Genomic DNA, 25,377 nt, shown 5'->3' with positions numbered 1-25,377 from the left:
AGAAAGACAGAGACAACAGGCAGTGTGCAAAACAACAACAGGCAATGTGCAAAACAACATCAGTTCTGCAAAATCATACATCAACAGAAAATTATGGGGAGTGAACTTTTTTACATGTGAGGTAGAGGTAAATTTCAATCTGTGTTTTGATAAATTTTTGAGAAAGAGAGAAGGTACTGTGAGGGTTCAGATCATGGGTGAGAGAGGCTGGGAGTTTAATAGTTTGATAGTGCGGGGGTCAAAACTCTCTCTGAGTCTGGTAGTCTGGGCCCGAATGCTCCGGTACCGTTTTCCAGATGGTAGAGGGTCATACAGTCTGTAGCTGGTGTGTGTGGGGTCTTTGATGATGCTTGGAGTTTTCCTCAAGCACCATCTGTCATAAATGTCCTGGATGAATGGGAAAGCTACCCCAGTGATGGACTGGGCAGTTATCACCACCTGCTGTAGGGCTTTGCAGTGTGCTTTCTGTAGTGTGTCTGTAAAAGTTAGCGGGGATCTGGGGACATATCTTAGACTTCTTCAACCATCTTAGGAAGTACAGGCGCTATTGCGCTTTCTTGATCAGACAGGTGGCGTTGAGAGACCATGTGAGGTCCTCGTTTATATGGACGCCAAGGAATCTGAAGGCATGACCACTTTGCAGTTTTCTGAAATCAACGATCAGCTCCTTGGTTTTCCCGACGTTGAGGGTGAGGTTGTTGTCTTCACACCTCCTCCCTGTAGGCCCTCTCATCATTGTCTGTGATCAGTTGGTGTTGTGTTTGGCCTTACAGTCATGGGTGTAGAGGGAGTAGAGCAATGGACTAAGCACACAACCCTGGGGGACCCAAATGTTCAGAGTTAGTATGCCAGAGGTGTGGTTTCCAAGCCTGACAGCCTGAGGTCTGCCTGTCAGGAAGTCCAGAATCCAGTTGCAGAGGGTGGTGTCAAGACCCAGTGCACTGAGTTTCTTGACTAGTTTCTCTGGAATGATGGTGTTAAAAGCTGAGCTGAAGTCGTTGAATAGTTGTCTTGCATATGTGTTCTTTTTATCCAGATGGGATAGGGCAGTGTGTATGGCAATGGAGATTTCATAATTTGTGGATCTGCTGCTATAGCTAGTTTATCAGGTTTATCTCTACCTTGATTTCAAATGCTGAGAGTACATTTAAGAGCCCATTTTCAAAGGTACAATTGTAATACACATTGCAACATGTTTTAATACATTGTGGTGTAGATTAGGCTGCCTGGGGTGAAGGAAGCGTTTTGCAATGAAGTCGTTTGTCCTTTGAAATGTGGCAGTAAAATCTGGTTGCAGAGTCTTGGTTGCCTCATTGACTTTTTGTGTTTATCTCCACTGTCTTAAATAACATCTGCTGTGTCAGTCTCTTTCCACACCAAGTTAACAAGGATCCTTATTAAGAATTAATAACATTTGACAAGATACTGTACAGTTCGGACTTTTAAGAGATTGCAAGACAAGCCATTCTGGCTTTAGAACACATAATTCATTAAACTGAACACCGCACCTTTCCTTTTTTACAGCTTATTTTGTTATCTGTGCTATGTGTTTGCTCACTGTAAAAAAGAGTGATTTGTTCACTCATGTGGCATTAAATAATACAAGGACCCTAAACCTCAAGCTTGAAGTGACACTTGGCAGTTCCAAGAACTGCTGGAGTAAACCAGTAGGCAATTAGTGCTTTGAGTGAGTGTTTCCAGTAGAGTGCTCTGCTACAAACCTCACAAGCATCCTGATGAATTGCCTTGAGCAGACCTGAAAGAATTCCCCTGACAAGCCCCGCTGTTAGCCTTTTCGTTAGCGTGACAACTGATAGTGAGAACGGATGGCGCTCTCAAGGGAAAAGACAGCTGTCTCCAATGTAACTGGGATACTGGGTAAAAGCACACATTTGCTAGGATTGCAATGCCTTAAAACGACAGCAAAAAAAGAATACATAACTCACTAGTTACAAATTTATGATGAAAAAAATCTGGAAAAGAAGTGTGATCCTCATGTTGAAACCAGTATTTGATCCAAGCATTTTTTAAATATAATCATTCTGATACTGCAAGATGTACTAAATTCACTTTTGAGTACATTAAATAATCAGCTTTATTAATTATGCAGTAAACAACAAAGTATTCCAAACAGCAATATAATACAATTAAGTGCAGTTATTTCTAAGGGAGCCACTTTTTATCAGCAGCACTGTACTGTTTTAGCTTTGGAATACAGCTTAAGGGAAATGGTGAACAACTACCTTCTACAATACTGAAATACCCTTGAAGGTAGAATATGCTGTTAATAACATACATTGTTAGTGTTTCAAACATTGACAAAAGTAATTTCATGTTAGTCCAGTTCTGAAATTCAAGGCAAAAAAAAGTATTCAGAAAAGGCAGCAATAGTACTTATATACTGTATAATCCATATTTATACATTTTAAAGGTAACAGGAAAAAGGATTAAAGGAAGACTTCAGACTACAGCAAATATATGTGTTTTAATGGACTATGCATCACAGACACTGTGACAGTAGTGCTATCGTAAATCTCACTAAGAACCAAGGGGTAATTTTTAGAGGAAGTGAAAATCAATGTTTCAGCCCCAACTTGAACAATTTACTACACTTTGAAAATAATGTATAGCCTCATATTTAGGTATAGTTCAATTTGTTTATTGGATCAAAGTTTCTTCAATGATTGTTTAACTGGAAAGGTTAAACTTACTTGAGAGACACCACCATTATCTGAATTTACAAAATGACTAGTTTAGTTTGTAGTTAGCGTTACACCACATGATGTATTTTAGTTTGCAGTGCCACGGTCAAATCTTCCTGTCAGATTTCCTTCTATTTCTACTAATCAAAAGGTATAGGTTTATTAATTGGCAAATCGAAAACATTGCAACCACTAACGCTGCTGCAAGTCTGCAACTTGCCCGTCAGAGAATATTTCTGGAGCTGAAAACACCCCGAGACATCTCAGCAGATTTAAAATCTCTCTACCCACTGGGGAAAGGTTGACACAGAAACATGTGTAATAGACATTAAATAACCTAACAGCCCAGAAATAAATTGTAGTCATTAACACGCTGACCTTGCTGAAATTAAAACCTGCAAAAGCAGACAACAACCTTACTCGACTGCACTTTTTGTTTAAAATCTGTACCCTAGTATGGCTTTTATTTAGATAAGAAAATACCGCTGTATTCTAGAAAAATAGAAAAAGTTCAAACGCATATTTAAAACATAGTAACATTAAAGGTTGAGCAGTATTATGTAGAACTCCTGAATCCACAGAAACCCCTGTGTTTGACTGAAGGACTCTGGATATGAGCCCCTTGCACACTCAGTCGCCCCATGCACAGCAGGAAAGGTGCATCTTCACTGGGCATGACATTATTTTGTAACAAGTGTATTATAGCAAATGTGGTGCACTACGTAGACATCTTTTTTAAGATGAGATATGAGATCAGATTTAATGTTGTTTTATACAGGACAGACACCTCTTTCTCGAAAGAGAAAACAATTTAGCTTTATGCACTCCAGCATCAGTCATATTTTGCACAGCCGGTCATACTAAGTCGTGCTGCAGAAAATTTATTAACACTTCAGCTAAGTTGCCGGCACATTTATGAAAAAGTAAAGCCTTAATGTATATATCAATGCACTGTAATGTAGCTGTGTGAAGCCAAAATGTACATTCAGCATAATTTACCCATGAATTGATATACATTGTGACAAAACACTAATCTGCACATAACAAGAAACGGTACATTTCTCCATTTAGCTCTTAGTTTCTTCTTTAGGAAAGGCAGATGCCCGAAGGATTTCCATACAGCTCACTGCAATCAGTGCTCCAGTGACCTGTCTCCATTGCTTAGTAATGGGATTTTTCATTTTGTCTAATGCCAAATGGAGGTCCTGTATCACATCCCTGTAGCTGTCTCCATAATGGGCGCTCCATGTGTACAGAAAGTCATATGCAGGTTTCCACATCGACTGTAAAGAGGAGAAATAAAGAAACTTTATGACAAGTGTATTTACAGGGCAGTTTTTAAGATGTTTCTTCAAAAAACTAAATGTACTGAGCCACACTCCACAACTAATTGTAAATGTCTGAGGGTAAACATAATTAGAAAGAGGTTATGTGGGTCTGGAAAAAGTTTCCTTTTGATTGAAGTGGTGTGAATCAGTTAATTGTATTCTGAACACATCAGACACAGTGTCCTGAGACTGCCGAGAGCCGAGTCAGGAGAAGCTCCTGCTCAGAGCTCAACCTGAGCCCTGTGCTGCAGGTCAAGCCCGGACTATGTCACCGGCTCGCTCCGACCGGGATTTCTCAAGCACACGGAAGCAACTGGCTGGCAGGGGGAGCAAGCTGGCAGCGCAACAGGAGCTCCCTGGAGCCATTGGCCGCTTGCCGGCTTCCTCCCCATCAGGTGTAACTGGTCTCCGGGTGGGTTACAGGAGTTAACCTGGCCGCAATCAGGCGAACGGGCTAACGACTGGCAGCTGAAAACAACAACAAAAAACAGAAACTTAAACAGACCTGACCGCTCACTTCCCCGCTCTTTCCCCGGTGAGGTTTCTCGTAGTCGGCAATTTGAGCGCCCGACAGCTTTCCCACTCTCTCGGCGAGCTCTCTCCAGCGGATTCCCAGTTCCACCGCAGTGGACAGGATGACTGTGTTCTGGGTCAGACGGGCGACGAGCCCTTGACAATCGATCTTCAAAAGCCCCTGGAGGGTCAAAGTCCATTTCAGAAGTTTATTTTGTCAGTTTGTTTATGCATTTAAGCTACAGGTCATTGTTAAGCGAGTATAAGTGTGTCAGATCTCTTTTTCTGTGTAAAACTAAACCCCATAGGCCTACAGATATCACATTTCTTAAATATTTTCAAAACTGGCCGCAACACCTCTTCTCTTGTTCAAGGAGTGATAACAGATGTTCATCAACATCATGCAATGACCTGGGAACAGTCGAACCTTGAAAACTGAATCTTTGTGACAGGATCATTCTATACATTTTTTAAGAGAAAAACAAGATCTACATCACACAACAGTTGCAAAAATCTCTTTTGAGTCTCTAGTTGCATACGTTTCAAAGGGCATGCATAAAACACATGAACTAGCATGAGCTATGAACTAGCTGAACTGTTAGCAGGTCTGAATAAAAGATAAAATAGGTTTTAAAAATCATTTGCAACCTCATCCTTAATTTTACCTCCTTAAAAAAACAGGACCTCTCATATGAAAAAATATCCAATGTGTGCCTTAAAAAATAATGAACTCCTGATACAGTATGTATTTAGATGTGTAAAGAAAAATACACTGTTTCGGTCTTAATCATCTCACTAACATTTATCAACCAGTTTAGTCTGCTACCTGTAATAATGTAATGTAATAATGTTTCTTTATTAGCCCTATACAATTTCTTGCATTAGGAATTCGTCTTTTCGCATACCCCAGCTTTTTCTCCATGGAGACACAGACACACAGACAGGGAGAGAAGCTTGGGGTCAGAGCACAGGGTCTGCCATTGTACGGCGCCCCTGGAGCAGTTAGGGTTAAGGGCCTTGCTCAGGGGCCCAATGGAGTAGGATTCCTCTGCCGGCCGCGGGATTTGAACCGGCAACCTTCCAGTCACAGGCGCAGATCCTTAGCCACAGAGCCGTTATTGTCCCAGTTGTCTTTTTGGAAAACAATAGTTTTCCAAAGACCACGTAAGGCCATATTTCATTCAGCTATTTTCACTTAATCGCCTCCTACAATTTGTCAATCCATCATCTCACAATGTGCACTTCCTGCCACTGAATACTGTTTAAAACCAGAAATGATTTATGGCAGCAAGGCGGTCGGGCAGGTGTGAAGACTGCAAACCCCAAACAAAAACGAAAAATGAGCTGGAGGAGATATCAGCCATACCACTTCCTCCCACCCTGAAATCTGACACATATCCTTCAGATCCTCCATATGAATGGAATTCATCTCCGTTTCTCATTTTTCTGAGCCCTGCAGCACAACTACTCGTGTGTGGCAGTACACCAGCCGAGAAACACTCATGGAGATAAACTATGTGAATCAGAAACAGCAAAGGACCTAAAACAGACCCCTGCAGTACTTTGTTATTCTCAAATAAAATTATTTTCCATTAGTGCAATTTTCTGCTGTCTAGCCATTAGCTAGTCCTCAATCAGTGAAGTAAGAAAAGTTTATGGACTGATGATTTTATGTGATCTGTTCTCAATTTATAAATTGTCTTGGATTCCTAATTCTTTAGAATTAACATTTTATGTGGAATCTTATCAAAGACTTTTCATAAACTTACATTTGCTTGTATCTTTCGCTACCCTAGCTTGTTTGATGTAATTCAGCAGGTTAAACTAATATTTCCAAATGCACACTGACTATATCTTAGAACATTATAAAGTATGAGACTAAAATAATACCCCTCATTCAACTTAATGAACAAAACAGGTACTTTTTTCAAACAAAACGTTACATTACTATAAAGCTTATCCGATTTACCTGACTTTTTTCTTATAACAGTTGCTTTCTGTAAAACAGATGGAAGACTACTTTATTATTGTTACATCATTCTAATAAACCCCTGCAGAATATGCTGTCAAAACATGATAAGGGTATGATTTAACAACCTTTGAACCATTTCACTTACAATCATGAGCTCGTGCTGGAATTTCTTCTTGGTTTTGTCCAAGTGGCAATCCTCTTTCAGCTTCTCGAGCACACAGGCTACTTTCTCTGCTTCAGTCTGCACCTGCACTCTGGTTATGTCTTCTAGAGACAGGCTGGAGTAGCCTAAGGCCTCAGCAAAAGCCTTCCAGCTAGTAATGTCCTCTATGGCCAGCGACTGAATAGCAGAGTACATGTAGGTCAGTTTCTTGTATGGACGTACCAGCTGATCCAGGAGAGTGTTGGTGGTCACCTTTGCGTCTGTGAAGTCAATCACTTGTTCCTTCGAAATGACCTTCACATTCTTGCAGTGCACCAGCCCAAGTTTCCCTCGGATAAAACCGATGTGCCACTCTTTCACTTTGGTCTGGCCGACTGCCTTAATGGTTTCAAGGGAAAGAATTGCAATTGTGTCTCCTTTAAAATATTCCAGTAAGTACTCAACCTTCACCTGCCGGAGAACCGATTTGAGCGCGACACCATACCAGCACACATTTACTTCCCGATTCTGAAACTTGGGACACTGCAACATGGCTGTTTCGGGAATGGGAGCAGAAAAGGCCACCTCCCTCCTCCTCTCCTGACGTTTCTGTCTAAACTTGTCCGACAGCCGCGGCGGTGCCTCGGGAGTCGACACGGTAAATTCTGTCAGAATGGCGGAGTTCGAACCTTTAACTTGAACTCCTAATTTAAAAGGCAGCATTTCACCACTCCCGGACTTGGACAAGGTAAATGGCAGACGCAGAATTTGCCCCATTTTGAGGTGCACTTGCTTCACCTCTTTAACTTGATCCACAGCGCTGATTTCGTATGTACAGTCGAGGGGCGTCAGCGCAATCTGGAGATTCTGCAGCTCTTTCGGGTGGAACTGATGTTTCCCCCAGAGCTGCAGTAAGACCTGGGGCAAGTTTTTGCCGCCCTTTTTGAAGTCTGAGAAGCAGAATTTTTGAGGGATTTGATTGTGACAGAAAACTGCACACAACGCCTTAAAGGTCGGGTGGATGTGCTTCGGTCCGTAGATCCCGACAGTGACCTGCCTGTCCATGTAGTCCCACACGGAAGCCGCTGGGGGCTGAAGAACTTTGGCTTGAGCTGCGACGATGACATACAGCTGAGGCCTTGTGTTCTTCAGCTTCACTTGCAGCGTGTCCCTATAAACATAACAGCTCTTTAGCCTTTCGAAGGGTCCCTCTTTTTTGTGTCCACACAGACACACAATTTCAGTCATGACCTGGCTCAGAGGATCGCGTTTGATTTCACCAGCAATCTTCATCTCTAATGAAATGCACTCCTGCGTGTCGTGGTTGCTGAGACTTACTTCCAAAAGTGGGCTCAGAGTGGTCGAAAGGTCAGTATTCAGTCCCTGTGGAGGGTCAAGGATTGCTTTCAACGCAATTTCCTGAATTTGTCCTGGTGCAACGTGGCCTTCTGGAATATGGGCGCTGATGTCAGCATCAGGTAACTGTACCGATCCTCCATTATGGTTTAGCTTGCAGACAATTTGTGTCTCTGTTGCTTGACTCTGGGCCCAGCCAGGACTCTGACTCATGATCCCCAAATCAAGGCATGATCTAGTCAACTGCCTGTGGCTCAGCCATGCCATCTTGTGTGCTTCTCTGTCATCTTTCAGCCAATCGAAATCCGGTGTCAAAAACTGATTTGACACCACCAGATTGCTTTGCCTGGGGGGTGCTTTTCCATCTGAAATATCCAGAATATCGGATGCACTTTTCCACCTTCCAGACCTTTTCTGAGTTGGCTTCCTTTTTAAATTCAAAAGATGACTGATGTTCACTTCATCTGTAGAGCTGTTTGAATCTGCATTTTCTGCACCAAATACAGCCAAGGGGTCCTCCTTCAATATTGAAACTCTAGTATTGTTTCTCTGACTTTCTCCATTGTCCATAATGTCATCCAGGAAGGGATTGGAGCCAGAAAGGCCATTCCAGAATGGGTTTGAGGCTTTTGCAGGCTGTAAGACCTCTGGCTGTAAAATGGGCCATTCTGAATGCTTGCTTACACTAGGTGCAATGTAACTGCCTGTAAGAGAGGAGTGTATTGAAAGAGTTTACAATATGTAATTAAATTGCCAGGGACAACAGCTCTAAAACTACACAGCTAACAGCTCTGCCATTTGAAAGAACTGTATGGACAAACTTTAACACTCTGTCAGGTGGATGATGCCAGGAAAGAGTGCAACCACAAAGTCCACACTGCCTTGCAGTGAGGCAATTATATGGCACATTATTTAGCAGTTTAGGAGCAACAGATTGATAACACACTCCAGGCCTACGTCAGGAGTAGGAGAGGAAAGCGGTGGAGAGCACCACTACAGGTTGTTAAAGATGCCAGCTCTTGAAGTGCAGTGGGCTTGCAACACTTGGCACTCGAAATGTGCGTTTCTTCAGAGACAGAACTCCGCTCTCTCTGGAAGAGCAGAAAGACAAGGTATCGCCATCCTACACATAGGCTGCACTATTTTGGTGAGGCTAAAGTCACCACAGGAGCTGACTGTAAGACAACTGGTGCTTCAATATGGCAGCTTTGAAGCTTAAGTTCACACTGCATCTATCCTGGCATCAATCCCATGGTGTCTTTTAGTTTTAATATATAGGACCTTCTCAGATCCCATATATAAAATAAAAAACAGAAGTATACTGATTAACAATTATTATTTTCTACACAATTTAAAATTAATATACAATAATATGAGCATTTATTTTATATACTGCTTTTAAAATCTTAATATGTAAAAGAAAAAGACACACCAGAAAATAGAGACATATTGCTTTTTCTTTCAGAAATGACTAATTTCCTAATATTACCTTTGAAAAAAGCCAGGCAAATGCTTGTAAAAACAATAGAAAAGCCTGCATTATGTTTTCTTTCATATTGCATTTTTTTTTAAAATTAAAACAACCTATCAAGCCAGGGACTAGTTTTCGGAAACTGAGAATATTAATCACATTTAAAATATTTTACATTAAAGATACCAATAAGTACTATGTTCACACGATGCCCATCATCAGAAAGCCAGTTATTCCTGGTGAGGGGCACGGCAATCCCAGAGGCCTCCCCAGGAGCACAGGGCACAGGGCAGAGCCAGGCAGGCAAAGGGCACACGCCCACATGCATCACACACGGTGCACACTTCCCTCCTGCTCCAGCCCAGCACTCCGGCTGCACAGCGTCACGCCCGGGCGTCCTCCTCTACTGTAGGCAGCAGGAAGCACAGAAGGGCCACCGAGGAAACTACTGACCACAAAGAAGCACAATGGGGATGCTCGCATCCTTTTTGATTTGCAATTTTAGTTTACTGTACGTAAAAAATGTAGAGAAGAAAACAAGAAAAGAACACACCTCACTCACTGGAGGAGGTATCATATATCATCTATCAGGAGGCAGGGAAAAGGAAATGGAAAGACACGACTTCTGCCCCTGGTTTTGTAATGGCCACGAGAATAAATAAGTGGATGGTTCTCCAAACTGTTGTGTTAAATCTTCCGCATTTGTTTCGTGTGAATACGTCCAACCTTCAAGCATGTGTAAGAGAATGGGGTCTTTGCCAGCACTCAGCTATAGGGGGCACCCCAATAACAGCTACACTCCACCTTCAGTTTTCAAATGTACTGGAAAGCATCTTCTTAACGCTGCTGCTGTTCAATCTTTGGGATATTTATCAACACACTTTTATATGTGTGCCTGCAGTATTAACCCATTTGGGGTGTAATATTCTCCCATTGTTTTTAATAAAGCTTTAATAAAGTGCTTTCGTGGAACTGTCAGTTTGTTGAATTGGCTTTTTTTGTTGACATGAGGTGCCACTCCGTGCTACACTGTGCTTTGCCAGCATCAGGTATTAGAGGAATGCCAGCACAGCAGGGCATGGCATATTTTTTTTTAATGCTTTCACAACAGTGCCAGCGCAGTACATGGAAATAAGGTACAGTGTTGGAGACGCTACAGGGAGGTGGGAGGGAACTGAAGTAACTGCAGACAACCCATGTGGACGTAAAGCAAGCAGACTCCACATAAACAAACCCAGGACCCAAGAGCTGTGAGGCCGCAGCACTGACCACTACATCAGTGCCTCCGTCCTAATGAGCCGCCCAGGAAAAAATGCACGAAGCTCGAAAACTAAATAACAGCTTTACTGACACAGATCCTTGAAACGCAGCTCGTTTAACTCACTTGATCTGAACTGGCACCTCTGTGAAGCAATGTGTAAGATAACTGAAATGAACATTTTTACATGCACAGATAAATCTGGGATAAAATACAATTTGTTTGGTTTTATGGTTTACTGCGTAGAACAGTTTAGGAAAAGCCATGGAAAGACAAAACAAGAACAAGTGAACGATTTTTCTATTGCAAAATCAGCAAATAAGATGAATAATCTATAAAACGTTTCACAAGGCTTGCTGAGTAGCAGTCCTGGAGAGGCAAAGCACCCCTTGTGGTCCTGTATATATTTTAAACAACACAGACAAACGCAGGTTAAGGATGGGGTTACCTTTGTAATTATTGCTGCTGAGCTGTCCATCGTCATCCACATCAATCAGTGTCCCCTCAGACTTGCTCCTAGCAAGGCGACGCGACTCTGCTCTAGCTGCTGACATGATCACACCTGGAAAGTCAACATGAAGCACCGTGACGCCTTCCCACAACACTTCAGCAACATCACAAATACTGGAAAAAATACTCTTGAAAGAGACCGAAATATCTGCAGCTCATAAGGGTGGAATTGTATTTGACTTGTCACACGCAACGGTTAAGAGGCACCCGCAAACATATCCAGGAGCTGAAGAAGAAGTGGACGGCTGTCCAAACTGTCCTGCTACAGCTTCCGCGTGTGTTTCGCGTGCGTGCGCCCAACCTCCAAGCGTGTGTCAGATAGTGGGGTCTGCGCCCGCACGCTGCCGCAGCGGAGACCTGTCTCCGCCGTGCTCCCCAGCTGGCAGCGCAGTGGTGTGGAGCCGACTGCAGCCACACCTGTACAACCAGCACGGCGGCCTGGTCTGTCATCCAGAAGGTCAGAAAACCCCAATAGCACCTTCACACTCTCCACACCCCACCTTCAGTTTTCAAACGCACTGGAAAGCACCTTCTGAACGCTGCTGCTGTCCAACCTTGGGGATATTTATTGATACCTTTGCGTGCGTGACCGCAGTATTGGCCTGTCCGGGGTGCGTGAGCTGGAATGAACCCTGTTATTAAGCCCATCAGGGAATGAGCGGTGTAACTGAGCCTGCAGGACCACGACTGGGCCCCCCTGTCGGAGAGCTCTCCCACAGCTCCAGCCTGCCTTAACTTCAGAGATCTGGCAAGACCGGGTGGAAAGTGGGGATGGTGCCATTGAGAACTATGTTGCAGCGGCACTCTTCGGGATTTTGGGGAATTTTCCCACATTATCCTTTTTTCCACACAGTGTTGCTTCTATTTTAGATACCTATTTTGATGCATCTTCAGTGCAGGAACCTCATCCCTTGGCTTAGCACTCCAGTTGTCACTGATTTTAGCCGCTGTTGAGTCATCTCAAATTTCACAATGCTAACTCTCACTTCACTTTTTAGGGACTCCAGAAACCTGCTGTTCAGAAGACAATTTCACAGCTTTGCCTTCATGTTTCCCACTGAAGCATTTCCAAGTCGATATCTTATTACTTTCAGATGTTAAGGAACAGAAATGTTCCTGACTCCTTCAGTCTGATCCTCTCACAATGCTTGATTATTCTGCATTTACTCAACTCAGACTCAATATTTATCCCAAACTGGGCCCACTGGAAAGTAATGGTACAGCTGGCAAAGTGCTATTTTATAACACTGTTATTCAGTGGTATATATGTTATGATTTTGCAATCATAAAATTCCATGCTTTCATCATCTTAGTATACACAGCCTACTTCCCAAATTCAATCAGCCTGAGGTATGAACTCATGCTGCTCCTTTAGATGTGCTAGTTAAAAACATCTGTTTCTGATGACCAAGTGCACCTAAATGGGTACAACCTGTTTCGTGACAACAGATCTTAGAAGGGAGGTAGGGATGTTTTTCAAGAAAAAGAGCAACGACAAAGCTCTTGTTATGTCTAAAACAATCTCCAGACAACTTGAATTACTCAAGGCAAGATCCCAGCTCCCCAACAGTGTCTGACAGTTGCAGGATGCCACAGGATCCATATACCTGGTTTCACAGTCACTGTAACTTTAAGTGAAGTTTTTGCTCATTACTTGAGTTCTAAGTTTATTACATTGCGATACACTTCAATATGTCAATGCCTACTGGCACAGTAAAAAAAGAGTTTTATTCTGCAAAAGACTTGACCAAACAGAATTGGCTCAAAGTCACAAAATAAGTCACTCTTTCTTGACATCATGCTCCTGTCAGGTACAGCTTCATGTAAGGATCCAATTGAGCTATTGAGCATTTTTTCTTAGCATGTATTAGAAGCTGCTTGAAACAGAGCCTTCTCCTCTGATTTTATCCAGAAGAGACTGAATTCAAAAGAGTTTTCTACATGATCTGGCTTTAATAAACCAAAGTAGAATTACTCATCCCACCAGTTCAAGATTACTGGATTGTGTTTAAGGACTTTTTTAGCAAAATCGTCAACAAGCAGGCACCAACTACGAGGTTTAGAATTAAAAAGCTCAATAGCTCTTGGTTTGAACCCAAGCTGTCATCTTTCATTAAGCATCTGGCCAACTACTAGACCTCCAAGACTCCCACTGATTGGATTTCCTTCAGTTAAGTTAGAAATGGAAGTATATGAAGTCATTAGAATCTCCAAAGTAACTTATCACACGCATCTGTTCTTTAACCTTTTACACTGACCCAAGCAATTCTGGAAATCAGATAAATATAGGGCGATCAAATCATTTCCATTTCCAAAAAAGTAAGCCAATACTGTTGTGACCTGATAAAAAAACAAAAACAAAGGGTTAATTCAATCAACGGACATTTCAATAATTACGACTGTGCACTTTATCGATGGTTACAAATAATGCTGATTCAGACAAGTCTGACTGACTTGCAGTCAGGTTCCAAATTCCCTTCACTTCCACAACACAGCCAGTTCCTGGATCAGAAATCCGTTTTTCTGATCTGTCCGAAAGCCTTCTAAGACTGAAACTAACGAGACCGCTGGACATCACAGCACTGAATCTGTTTTTATAAACCCTGCTGTTCTTCTAATATCTGTTCTGCTGATCCACTTATTTCATCTTTTTTTTAAATGGAGGAAACTCAGCAGATAGGAAGCCTATCCTTGTTCTGACTAAAAAACCTGTCTGCCCTGTTTCTGGATTATATCTGTATACAGTACGTGCCTTGCCTTCCAAACACCTGTCATGAAAAACTGTCCTCTCACCGTTGCAGACAAATTCGTTTTCAGCTAATTTACAGATCTTTCAACACCCATCGTCACCATTTATCACCGTTCTTTGTACCTTCTTACAGTTGGACATGCAGCATTTGTATCAGACCAAAACCTCCCAAGTGCATCTAACGGGTTTGGGATGTTGTATAGCACACAATGCCTATTAGATTATTTTAAGTAAGAAACTAGAGATTTCCAAGGGTTTGTTTATTAAAAAAAGAAATTTCAGCGGATACCTTTATCTCTAAAAATGAGAAGTAAATAAATAAACACAATTTTTCAATGTTAAATTACTTATACTTTGGATTGGTGAAAATTAATTTTGGGATATATAAGAAAACTGGCGTTCCCCAAAGTACAACTCTGAAAGCAGTTTCTCTGTTCATTGCTGAGCACAGATTTCACGTGCGGCAGTGATGTGGTTTACTGTGCCAAGGCTTGCAGGAGGTCATTATGAGAATGTCACGTGAATGTCTGTTAGATAAGCAGAATGGTGCTGATTGCTTTTGTATAATAATAATAATAATAATAATAATATTTAGTAGTAGTGGAATTACCTCTATAGTTCTTAGAATCCCCTTAGACTCCCACATAAAAGCACCCCCTACTGGACATCTTGTTAAATACAGAACCACCCACTTGACTCACCCACCATAACAAAACACCCGATCGCATCCCACTTCGTACTTCACCTGTGTCAGGGCCTCTGAGGGTTGTGAATACTTGTACCAGGTCCCCTCAGTCTTCTCTGAGCAAGACTAAAAAGGTTTAGTTCTTTCAGCCTGTCACTCTAGACCCATTGTCCACAACAGGGCTATGAGCTATTGGATCTAGGGTGAAAAATAATACCCCCCTTACTTTAAAAATCAGATAATCCTTGATAAGTGGTTGCACAACAATCCAACATGAAACCAGATTGTTACTTCCATCCTTATTTTTGATTAGTGAGATCTTGCCCATCAATGTAATTTTCAGTTTTATATTTAAAAGGTAGCGACAACAGGCAAAATCTGCTTCTGTTGAATTCCGATAACCTTCTCTCACTATTCGCAATTGTAGTGCTTGTTGTTTTTGTGGAACCTTAGAAAACCAGACCCACTGAATCCAGAAGCAGACCAGCAACCGGTGACGAAGAAGAGCTCACTGCAGAAAGCCTTTCCACTGATTTAAACCATGCAGAGACCAGGCAAGACGTGCTCTGTCGCCAAAACTGCTTCTAAGCTTGAAAGTGAGAGAAAAGCTGTTTGCAAGATTTCAGATTTTCTTCCAAAGAAAGCTCACTGCCCTTTACAGATCTGCCTATTTAACCCCTTCTCTTTGAGTTTCCTGTTTGTGCTTTTTTGTTCTATGTTTCTAATTAGTTTAATGTTTATGTAATAATGTTTAAATATTGCTCGACTTGGGACTATTTTCCATATTTGCCTGGGCAACATGGCTGTGACTGCTACAGTACCGCACCGCACACTATAATCCTATTTGAACTGCAACACTGGCACACTATGAAAGTAATTACGGGCAAAAGCATCTCACTTTAGAAAACGCTGGCGTGTGTGTGTGTGTGTGTGTGTGTGTGTGTGTGTGTGTGTGTGTGTGTGTAGTTTTTCACAAGCGGCATCATTACCATCTGGCAACTACAGTTAAAACCACACTGAGCCTGTTCGGTTGGAAGCAACTTGCTCCGAGATGCCAGGCTAAACCGACTCCTCAGCCTCACACTTCGCAATGGAGCCTCACGTCTCATTCTTACCAACAAACCTGGAAAAGTCCGGTCGCCTGTGAGGAATATCCAGGCTGCCCTCTGGCTCCCAGAGTATCAGACTCCATTTATATGGACTGGCGATTTCTTGGCTTTGCGGGAAGTACAGGACTTCAGTATTCTCATTTAAGAGACGTGTCAAGTGATGGCCCTTTAAGCTTACCTTAGACGGGTGAAACTTTGCAAGACGAGCTCATTTCTACACCAGGTGAGCTACTGTGCTTTGCCTCAGCAATCTCTCCCGCAGAGTGCACAGGTGACCCTGATCACTGGGTCCCCAGAGCCCATGTCACTCGCCTCTCGGTCAGCCCTGCAGTAAAGTGCTGTGCGCTTGTGAGGCGCCGCATTGATTTCGCAGGTGTTGAATGAAACATCCCAACAATCATCTTCTCGACGGAACAGAGATATACTGTAGATGTGTCATTTGCGCTTGGCTGCAGACCTAGTTAACACGCAGTGACGGCTGAATTTCATTTTAAAACAGAGGCGCACAAATACAAATTCTACTTGACGGGCTGTAATCGTGTTCCCATACTGGTTAGACCTCTCCCAACACTGTACAAACACACAACAGATAACATTATGCAGAGTAAGAAGACAGTTTCGCAGGACACGTGTGGGTCGGTATTACTGTTGGTCACTCAACGTCCTTTATAATATCCATAGTGCATACAATTCTTCTTCCCTTACTAGCAAATGGACATATCTTGGAAAAAAACAACAGGTTGCGCTCTTTTACCCCGATAAGAAATCAGGCTGTGCGTGGACCGCTCTGGTACGGCGACTAAACAGAGAGAAGAATGACTGTTTCCTACACCGCCGCACAAGAACTGGTCGGGCTTGTTTCTGTGCTTTGTGCTTCGAAGTGGGAGCGCGGAGTGAACTTAGACGTTAGATCTTGTAGGAAAAAAAAGAGTTACACACATCCCGGAGACAGTTTTTACACTTTCACACTTGTGCGCTGAAATCGCAGATTTAAAGCATGTAAAGATATTTGCTAGACTTGGTTTTGGAAACGTATCTGCAGGAGATAAAAAACTTTTTGAGCAGCACTCAAACTAATGTAATTTATATCTCCCTGTACCTAAGATATTAAATATGCAACTATTCAAAACATTTGTAAGTAACTAACATCAATGCCTATTGCAGCATTTTTGTTAATGAACACAATCAATTAAATAAAATCCGCATGATTCTCAACTTTTCCAGCTCACTAATTTACCGCATGCTCACTGACATACCGTCTTTGGCACATTTTGTACCGGTTTTAAAAGAACCTTTTCCACAAAACGTTTCCATTTTTACACGAAGAACAATCGGGAATTATATAAAGTGTCAGCGCTGTCAATAACACAACTTATCCCAGACAACATGACGTAGAGAGGAGGAAAAAATCAAGATTAATATAATAAGATCACCCACCATGTCCACAGACCCGTTTTCAGTCGCTCAGGTACTTTTCTCTGTGATCTTCATGTGCCCCTAACCTCCCGAGTTTGCCCTCCTGCGCTTTGCCAGCGAATATTAATCCCGGGGAGTACCAGGCTGAGACAGCAGCACACCTTGCGGCTCGACCCCCTGTCTCTGCGGTAGCTCCTCGGTTTCACAGAGCACCCTGGGAGTGGGAGTCCGGGCGCACTTCACGGCCCTGATGTGGCCGGAGCCGCGACGAGCGTAAAGACTACAACACCCACCGGCCAGCGCTCTGTTTACCCACAGGTGATTGCAACACCTGAAACCCGAATGGTAGAGAGGTAGTTTCGGTGTCCAGAGAAAAGTTTAGAAACGCACCCGAGAGACGCAGAAAGAGAGGGCGGGGGGGAGTTGCAATTTAGTTTTTACACTGTGTTTTGTCCAACGTCTAGAATTTAGCTTATTTCTTTAGAAGGATAATATTTTTCCGATTTTTTTAAATTAAAGTTTAGGCTGTCATGGTACCTGTATGATAATGTTGTCCAGCAGCATATTGTTTATTCATCCGTGTTCACGATCAAAGAGTGGTTGATTTTTCTTTCCAAAACTACTGTAAATTCTCCTTATGGGCCCATCCAGGTGGGGCTGCACATTGGTGGTGGGGAGGATCCCCATTACTTGTAAAGCACTTTGAGTGAAGTGTCCAGAAAAGCGCTATATAAGTGTAAGCTATTATTATTATTATTATTATTATTATTATTATTATTATTATTATTATTATCAGAGCTCTGTCCTGGGTATCAACAAGGCAACTCTTTAAGGACAGAAAAGAAGTCACGGACAAGAGGACCACTCCAGTCAGCCCATCTAGGTCAGACATAATCCAGAGTACCTTGTCACACATTCATACAACCTTTGCATAAAGATGTCACTCCTGTTATCCAAAAAAATGTACTTTCATGTAGTTTCAACTCGTGTCCTCTGGTTTGTGTTTCTCTGCTGATTCTGAAGAAGCCCAGTGGGTTTGGCTTTGTAAAGCCCTTGAGGATTTGCAGTACTGGAGTCAGGTCTTCTCATGAACAGCAAAGAGTAAGACTAAAAAGGTACAGTTCCTTCGTTCTGGCAGTGTAGGAGATTCCCTTCTGTGCAGGAGTCTATCTGGCTGCTCTAACACAGTATGTACTGATTCCAGAGCAGCAGCATGTTTAAATGGTAAACAAAACCGTACACAATCCCCACATTGTCTGAAAGATGTAAATGATGTGGCAACACAAACACAAGTATTTTTTCAAAAGTAGCCTCTTCTAACTCAGTGTTTCCCCATTTGTATTTATGGTTAACTTTTACCACCTGCGTGCGATATCCTCCACTGAATTAAATGTCATCTGCTGTTCGTATTCTCACTAATGGATTTTATCTAAATCTTTATGAATTTCATTTGCAGCTCCTACAGTGTTTGCTAATCCTCCTGTGGTATCATTTGCAAACATGACTAGTTTATTAACTATTATTAACTATCTCGATCTAGATCATTGATGTAAATTATGAAAAACAGTAGTCCTGATACAGATCCCAGTGGTATTCCACAAATTACTTGTCCATCACTCCAATCTGAGAATTTACACTTTATCTGAACTCTCTTGTTTTGTAATAAAGTATTCTCAATACAAGGATAAGCATTTCCCCAAATGCCTAATGCCGGCAATAAGTGCAGCAGTCTTTTCTGAGGAACTATAAATATATCATGTGGGTCCTAATGCCCCAGTATAGCGATGGGGACACTATACTGTAAACAGGCGCCGTCCTTCAGATGAGACGTAAAACCGAGGTCCTGACTCTCTGTGGTCATTAAAAATCCCAGGGTGCTTCTCGAAAAGAGTAGGGGTGTAACCCCGGCATTCTGGCCAAATTTCCAATTGGCCCTTACCAATCATGGCCTCCTAATAATCCCCTTCTATGAATTGGCTACATTACTCTGCTCTCCTCCCCACTGATAGCTGATGTGTGGTGAGCGTTCTGGCGCACTATGGCTGCCGTCGCATCATCCAGGTGGGGCTGCACATTGGTGGTGGTGGAGGGGAGTCCCCATTACCTGTAAAGTGCTTTGAGTGGAGTGTCCAGAAAAGCGCTATATAAGTGTAAGCAATTATTATTATTATTATTATCATAATTATACCCTATATGTATCCAATAACCTAGCAATCCAACAATTTGATTAAGTAGAAACTATCTTTTATAAACCCTTGTTGACTATTCCCAAGTATTTTATTTCCATATACAGCAGGTGATTCTCTGGTTCAGTTCTTATAATCGTTTCCATAATCTGTCATGTAATAGAAACCAAACTGATTGGTTTATAGTTACTTGGTTCATTTCTAGATTGGTTTATAGTTACTTGGTTCATTTTTCTCACTCTTCTCATGGATGTGCGCTATCCCTGTGTCCCTGTGGAAGAGCTTGTGTCAGTGGCTTCTGAATAACATCTCTGGTTTCTTTGATAGATGTTTGAATTGGTGTGTGGCCACCAGAAGTGTGTGTTTAAACACTGAAAGGCAGGGGGATAATGGAGAGCTTTAATTTGACTGGAGTTAATTACCCTGTTTACAGACCAGGTACTGAGTAGCAGAGTTCCAGCATTCCTCTTATTGCTGGTGACTTTTCTATTTCCAGAAGTTACATTTTCTTCTGCAGCCAAAGTTGCATTTTACTTCTGGAAAAAGCCGACCATTTGTTTCTGTTTAAAAAACGAATCTAGGGACTACATTTTTGTACACGAGCCAGACTCGGGGATCAGCTGCCAGCTCTGTCTCTGCATCTTGTTTTGATTCGTTGCCCTTGAACCAGTTGTGTCAGTTGTACTCTTGTGAATTATCTTCTGGGGTGCTCATGTGGGTGCACATGTCCCAGATGAATAAAATCCATTTTTATGGACCATTGAAAATGTTGACAAACAGATTTTGGAGAAAAAAAAATCCTGTTTAAAAATCCTGAATCAGCAGCACACTGTAGCCCAAACATGATCATTGGTGCTTTCTGAAAATGAACCTAATGTAGAGACTAAACACACCAAAGCCTGGATCAAATCAAAATGTTGATATAACATCTAAATCATGAGTTATAAACCTGAAACTGGATGGTGGTTTCCCAGAGGGCTAAAGGGAGCAGCTTTTGTCTATAATTTGAGAGTAGTAAAATGGACAAAATTACACACACACACAAATATCCAAAACTGAAAAGAATTTAACATGAACAAGTAGCAAATTGATTGAAAGATTCTTTGCCCTTTTCTTCTTCAATCTTTACAAATGTGGGAGTTAAAGTGCTAAGGTGGTATTCTACACACCCATTCCTTAAATCCCTGCACAAGGTAAAGCTCAGAATCAGATGATTTTCAAAGCAGGAAACAATAGTCCCGCAGGGTAATAGAGTGCTGAAGCAGCATTATCACATACCAGCAGGCGACTTTATTGGTTGTGACCTTTTTTTGACCCTTGACACTTGAGAACAAACCTGCTTTTTTGCTAATAAAAGTAAAGATTCGCCTCCACAGGGAATTGGAAACATCCTCAATTCACAAGTAATGAATGCAATAACTATGAAAATACACGACATCACAATAAGGGGCAAAATAAGTTTTCCTTATGGTCTTTTAAGTAAGCTTTAATATTTTAGAATATACAGAACATACAAGACCAGAAGGGACACAATCAAACTGTATGAAGCCTGTCTTGGTTTAAACTGATTAAGTATAAAGATAAAAGCCCTTTTGCGCTGCAGTGTTTCTGTGGGCGTCAGGTGGAGGAAGCCTCATCAGGGCCGGAGTGAGACCTGAGGCTGGACTGCACGTTGCTGACTGGGATCTGCACCGTGGACAGGAAGGGCTGGGCTGGCCCAGGGGGACTGACACTCACTGGCAGATGGAAAGAAGGAACGGGGCAGGACCAGAAATCCATCCCCGCTGCCAAACTGAAGTCCAAGAGCTTCATCGCGGCCTTCAGTTTGCCAGAGACTGCCTGCTGCTGGGCTCCGGGTTTGGGAATGGATGTTGGCAGCTGGGTCTGATTGCTTTGGAATGTCGAGTAGAAAGGGAAACTTCCCACAGTATCCTGTTCTGCAGTGTTTAACTCGGTACCTGGGGTCGTGTTTTTTCAGGCTACAGTATTACATGCAAAGCGTTCCGTCATGCTTTATCCAAATTAATTCTGCTGGTTCGTGTTGCTCAAACCCCCAAAAAAAATCATTTCAATTTTTGTCATTTTATATTTCAGTGTGTGTTAGCACCCCCTTGTGTTAAAATGATGTTTCAGTCATGTATCGTGTAGCTTTAAAAAAGATCGGTAAAATCGTCAATCCGCCTACAACACACACGATCGTCAAAAGGCGAAAAAATAAGAATAATAACAAGACCAAAATTATTTTTAAAGCTCTGATTTATATAACCTTTGATCTTTATATCATTTAATTCTGGTTCAACCACTCCATACAATGAACAAATAAAATTAGATCATATCTTACTTTTACAATAAGGAGACGTTTCTTTTATAATGTTAAATTCCCCGGGTAAGGGTCTCTGCTAAGCAAGATGAATAATGTCATGGGCAGATTTTAAATAATCTCTCTTTAAATTAGAAATTAAAAACACATTTTAGGAGCTAATTTAATTTTGGCATTTTTTTCTCAAGCAGAAGACGTCAAAACAGAATTAAAAAAGAAGTATCACAGCTATAATGTATATTTTACGCGGGGACAGCAAAATCAAAGTCATTTTATATTCCTGAACTTTAGATTAATATTAATATTTTTGTTCTGGTTCTTGGGTAATCCCGTGCACACATGTAATCATATTAGAACAAAAACAATATTTCGCTTTCATTTCAGGTGACCTTACTATTGGGACAGATTCACTATAAACTGCAAAGTGTAAAAAGTAGCATTTGTTTGTATATCCCTGACGGACAAAAACACCTTGCAGAGAAGCCTTTGTAATTCTGCTGTCTCCGTCTTCTGTGAGCTGTGGATTTTAATACCCATCCACTGCAACTGGGAGATTATTGATGATTTCACCGACATTTGCTTTAGGGTTTTCCCTGACAGCTCTAATAAACCTCTGACAAAAGTCCTTTTTTTTTCAATTCAGTTTAGATGTCACTATCCCATACTTTCTGGAAGCACTGTAGTAACATACTAATGAGAAGAGCCCGTCTGCCCCATACAGTATATCTCCTCTAGCCCCATCTGGAAATAAGCCAGGATATCAGATTCAAAAAGAGGTAAAGAGGCGTTTCATTTTTAAATACATTTCAACATGGCTTTCACTTTAATCTTCTTGTTCGTGTTCCACTTCACAATTAACTACTGTACTACCAAACGGACTGGATAGTCTCAACGGCTCTTATGCTGTTATGTGGGGAGGTTTTAGAGTCCAGCTGGTCTAGCTGGAGTCAAATCATGCTCTAGACCTTTACAATATACACATCAATTCTTTACTGACAGAGATTATGTCCACTAAATAATTCCGGTTTTATGCATCGTGGTACATGTCCATAACCCAAGCCCAGCTGCATCTTGAAATCGCTTTGTTTTATTCTATTTTTATTTCTGCATTTCGTTGTTACTCTCACTTCCTTTCTTGGAACTCAACGGTGTTTGGATTAGCATAATGAAATGTAAAGGTCACGCACAGGACAGATATTCCACAGCGGCAGAGATCTTGGCACCCTCCTCTCTATGTCCTTTCGGTTGGAGATTTTGTTGGTTGATTGTTTTTCTGAATGAGCAACCTTGCAGTTCGCAGGGAAAAGAACCTGTGGCTCTGACGTTTGTCAGCTACTTGGGCATGGGAATGGTTTGCTTTCAGCTCCGTCGGGAATATTCCAAGCTTTCATCTAAACCAGTAATTGCTACAAGATTGCAGGTGCACACAGAGGGTGGTCTAAATGGAGTTTCACAATGAGTTCAACCAAGAACAGTACCATACAAAAACGTGGTAGACAACAGCCACTGTCATCAGCAGTCCTGGTGGATGAGCTTATTTTATCTTTACTTTCTCGTAATCATTGAATAACTTGAATAACTATTCTATCAGGATTTCACAAACAATAGGTCTTTACTCATTCCCTGATTTATCCTTTCATGGTTCATTTGATGCTGAAAAATCTTTGATACAAATCAGGATAACAGCTGAAGAATGGAGCTCTTTGTCTGATGGTGTGCAGTTTGCAGCAATGCTTTGTCAAACATATGAAATATTTCCAGAGGTTCTAATAAACTCCCGACCTCAAACTTACCCAGGAGTTTATTTTAGTTGGACAGATGTATTTCTACTGAGTTGAAGTCACAGAATGACTGTGATACTGTTTTGTAAGTTATGTTTGTTAAAGAATCATTTTTTTTCTTTCCCAAACAAAGTAACAGCATAATGAAACTCATTGTCTGTCATCGCCACCTGGAGGAAGTGGCGTCTGCCCTATAAACTGTTTGGTCTATGCTTTATCTGGGCTAATTCCACTTTCTGCTGCCTGTGTTTTTTCTTGCCCCTAAAACGATTTGGTCTCAGATTTCACCTACTGTGTGATCAGTTATTTTAGCACGCCTCACAGCAATACAGGTAAGCGAAAACCAGCAGAGAAGAGTTTTTACAACAGGAAGGATCTCAAAGACAAGCAGAATTCCAACATTTCTAACATTACCATTAATTTAGGCAAAACAATTGTATATGTAAATATAATAATGTTGTTTTTTTATCATTCTAAAAAAACAGCAGGACTATTACATTTTAAATGTAATGCAATATTTTGTTATTACATCATCTGATTTATTACTATGGCTCATTACTTCTGAAACAAAGTCACCCTGATACAGCTGTTAATTAAAATATCCCCTTTCTTTTCTCTGCTGCATGTGGCACACACAAGGTTGCTGTTTCACTTTTAATATCATATGTAACGTTAGGCAGCTGTTCCAGTTATAAAAGGGAGAAAAAATTTATAGGCCTGATGAATAAGGTCAAATGGAAACGACTCACAGTAGAACACAATTCACAAATGGACTTGCAGACTTGCTCTTTCCAGTGTGATATTTTTCCCTCAAGTTTCTGTTATCAGCTCCCTGTAACAGTAAATTGCTTTTAATGTGCACTTCCCAGTCCGTCAAAGTTACTATGTGTTTTCAGCAGCCACTCTTAATGCAGAGCAGTGGCTCTGTGGCTAAGGATCTGCGCCTGTGGCTGGAAGGTTGCTGGTTTGAATACTGTGGCCGGCAGAGGAATCCTACTCCATTGGGCCCCTGAGCAAGGCCCTTAACCCTAACTGCTCCATGGGTGCTGTATAAATGGCTGACCCTGTGCTCTGACCCCAGGCTTTTCTCCCTGTCTGTGTCTCATGGAGAGTAAGTTGGGGTATGTCGGAGGACAAATTCCTAATGCAAAAAATTGTATATGGCCAATAAAGTGATCTATTTATCGTATCTAATAGTAAAGAATGACAGAAAACAACTCACACAGACGGGAATTTAATTATTCCTGTTCCTAGATATTCCTTTCTGACTCTGCTGTGATTGTACATTGGCCTTGACTCTGTTTGCTATTGTATCGTTAATCATCTGAAGTCCTTTCCAAATGCTACATGGAAAATCCCCAAACTGCTTTTCAGCAAAACAGCATCATTCTCAATGTGATTTAAAAACATCTGTTCCAAATGGGATGTTTGAGCTCTGTGTGTTACATAAACCTCAAGCCATCAACCACCAACACAAGCACAAGCAGACAGCTTTAACAGTGGCAGTACTGCCCGAAAAACCAGAGGGCTTCTTTCATTACATTTGCTGTTCGGAGGCTAATTTTCTGAAAAAACTTTTGCTTTATGTATATTCACCAGTTTTTACTCTTTTTTTTCTGTCACAATAGTGAAAGTCATTACATTTAAAGATATGTGCAACAGAGTAACTAATGAGGCTACAGACACATTTTATCACATAACACCGAGCAATTCTGTCCTTTTTCAAATAATTCACCATGCTCAGGGAATTTAAACCCTGTGCTTAAAAGTGCTATTTTGCAATGAGGTCTTATTTATGTGAACAGCTTAACATCTGGGAGTGGTATTCAGCTGGCACCAGGCTGCGGTCCTGAAGCCCTGCAGCTAGAACTGGACCCAA

The 25,377-nt window shown here is 41.6% G+C and overlaps 1 protein-coding gene across 1 annotated transcript; it reads right to left on the bottom strand.

The window, feature by feature from the left end:
* Nucleotides 1-2,070: 2,070 nt before the first annotated feature.
* Nucleotides 2,071-17,431, bottom strand: macc1 (MET transcriptional regulator MACC1). The gene is made up of 5 exons (XM_088600407.1): nt 17,233-17,431; nt 11,191-11,304; nt 6,661-8,717; nt 4,536-4,724; nt 2,071-3,985 (listed from the first exon to the last, which is right to left on the bottom strand). The coding sequence occupies exons 2-5, from the start codon at nt 11,294-11,296 to the stop codon at nt 3,770-3,772; spliced, it is 2,568 nt and encodes an 855-aa protein (XP_088456533.1). The 5' UTR covers nt 11,297-11,304; nt 17,233-17,431; the 3' UTR covers nt 2,071-3,769.
* Between the last annotated feature and the right edge of the window lie 7,946 nt (nt 17,432-25,377).

The sequence above is a fragment of the Lepisosteus platostomus genome, chromosome 12 (assembly GCF_059453375.1).
Source record: "Lepisosteus platostomus isolate fLepPlt1 chromosome 12, fLepPlt1.hap1, whole genome shotgun sequence".
NCBI classification, from domain to species: Eukaryota; Metazoa; Chordata; class Actinopteri; order Semionotiformes; family Lepisosteidae; genus Lepisosteus; species Lepisosteus platostomus.
This window is presented reverse-complemented; position numbering and strand designations above follow the sequence as displayed.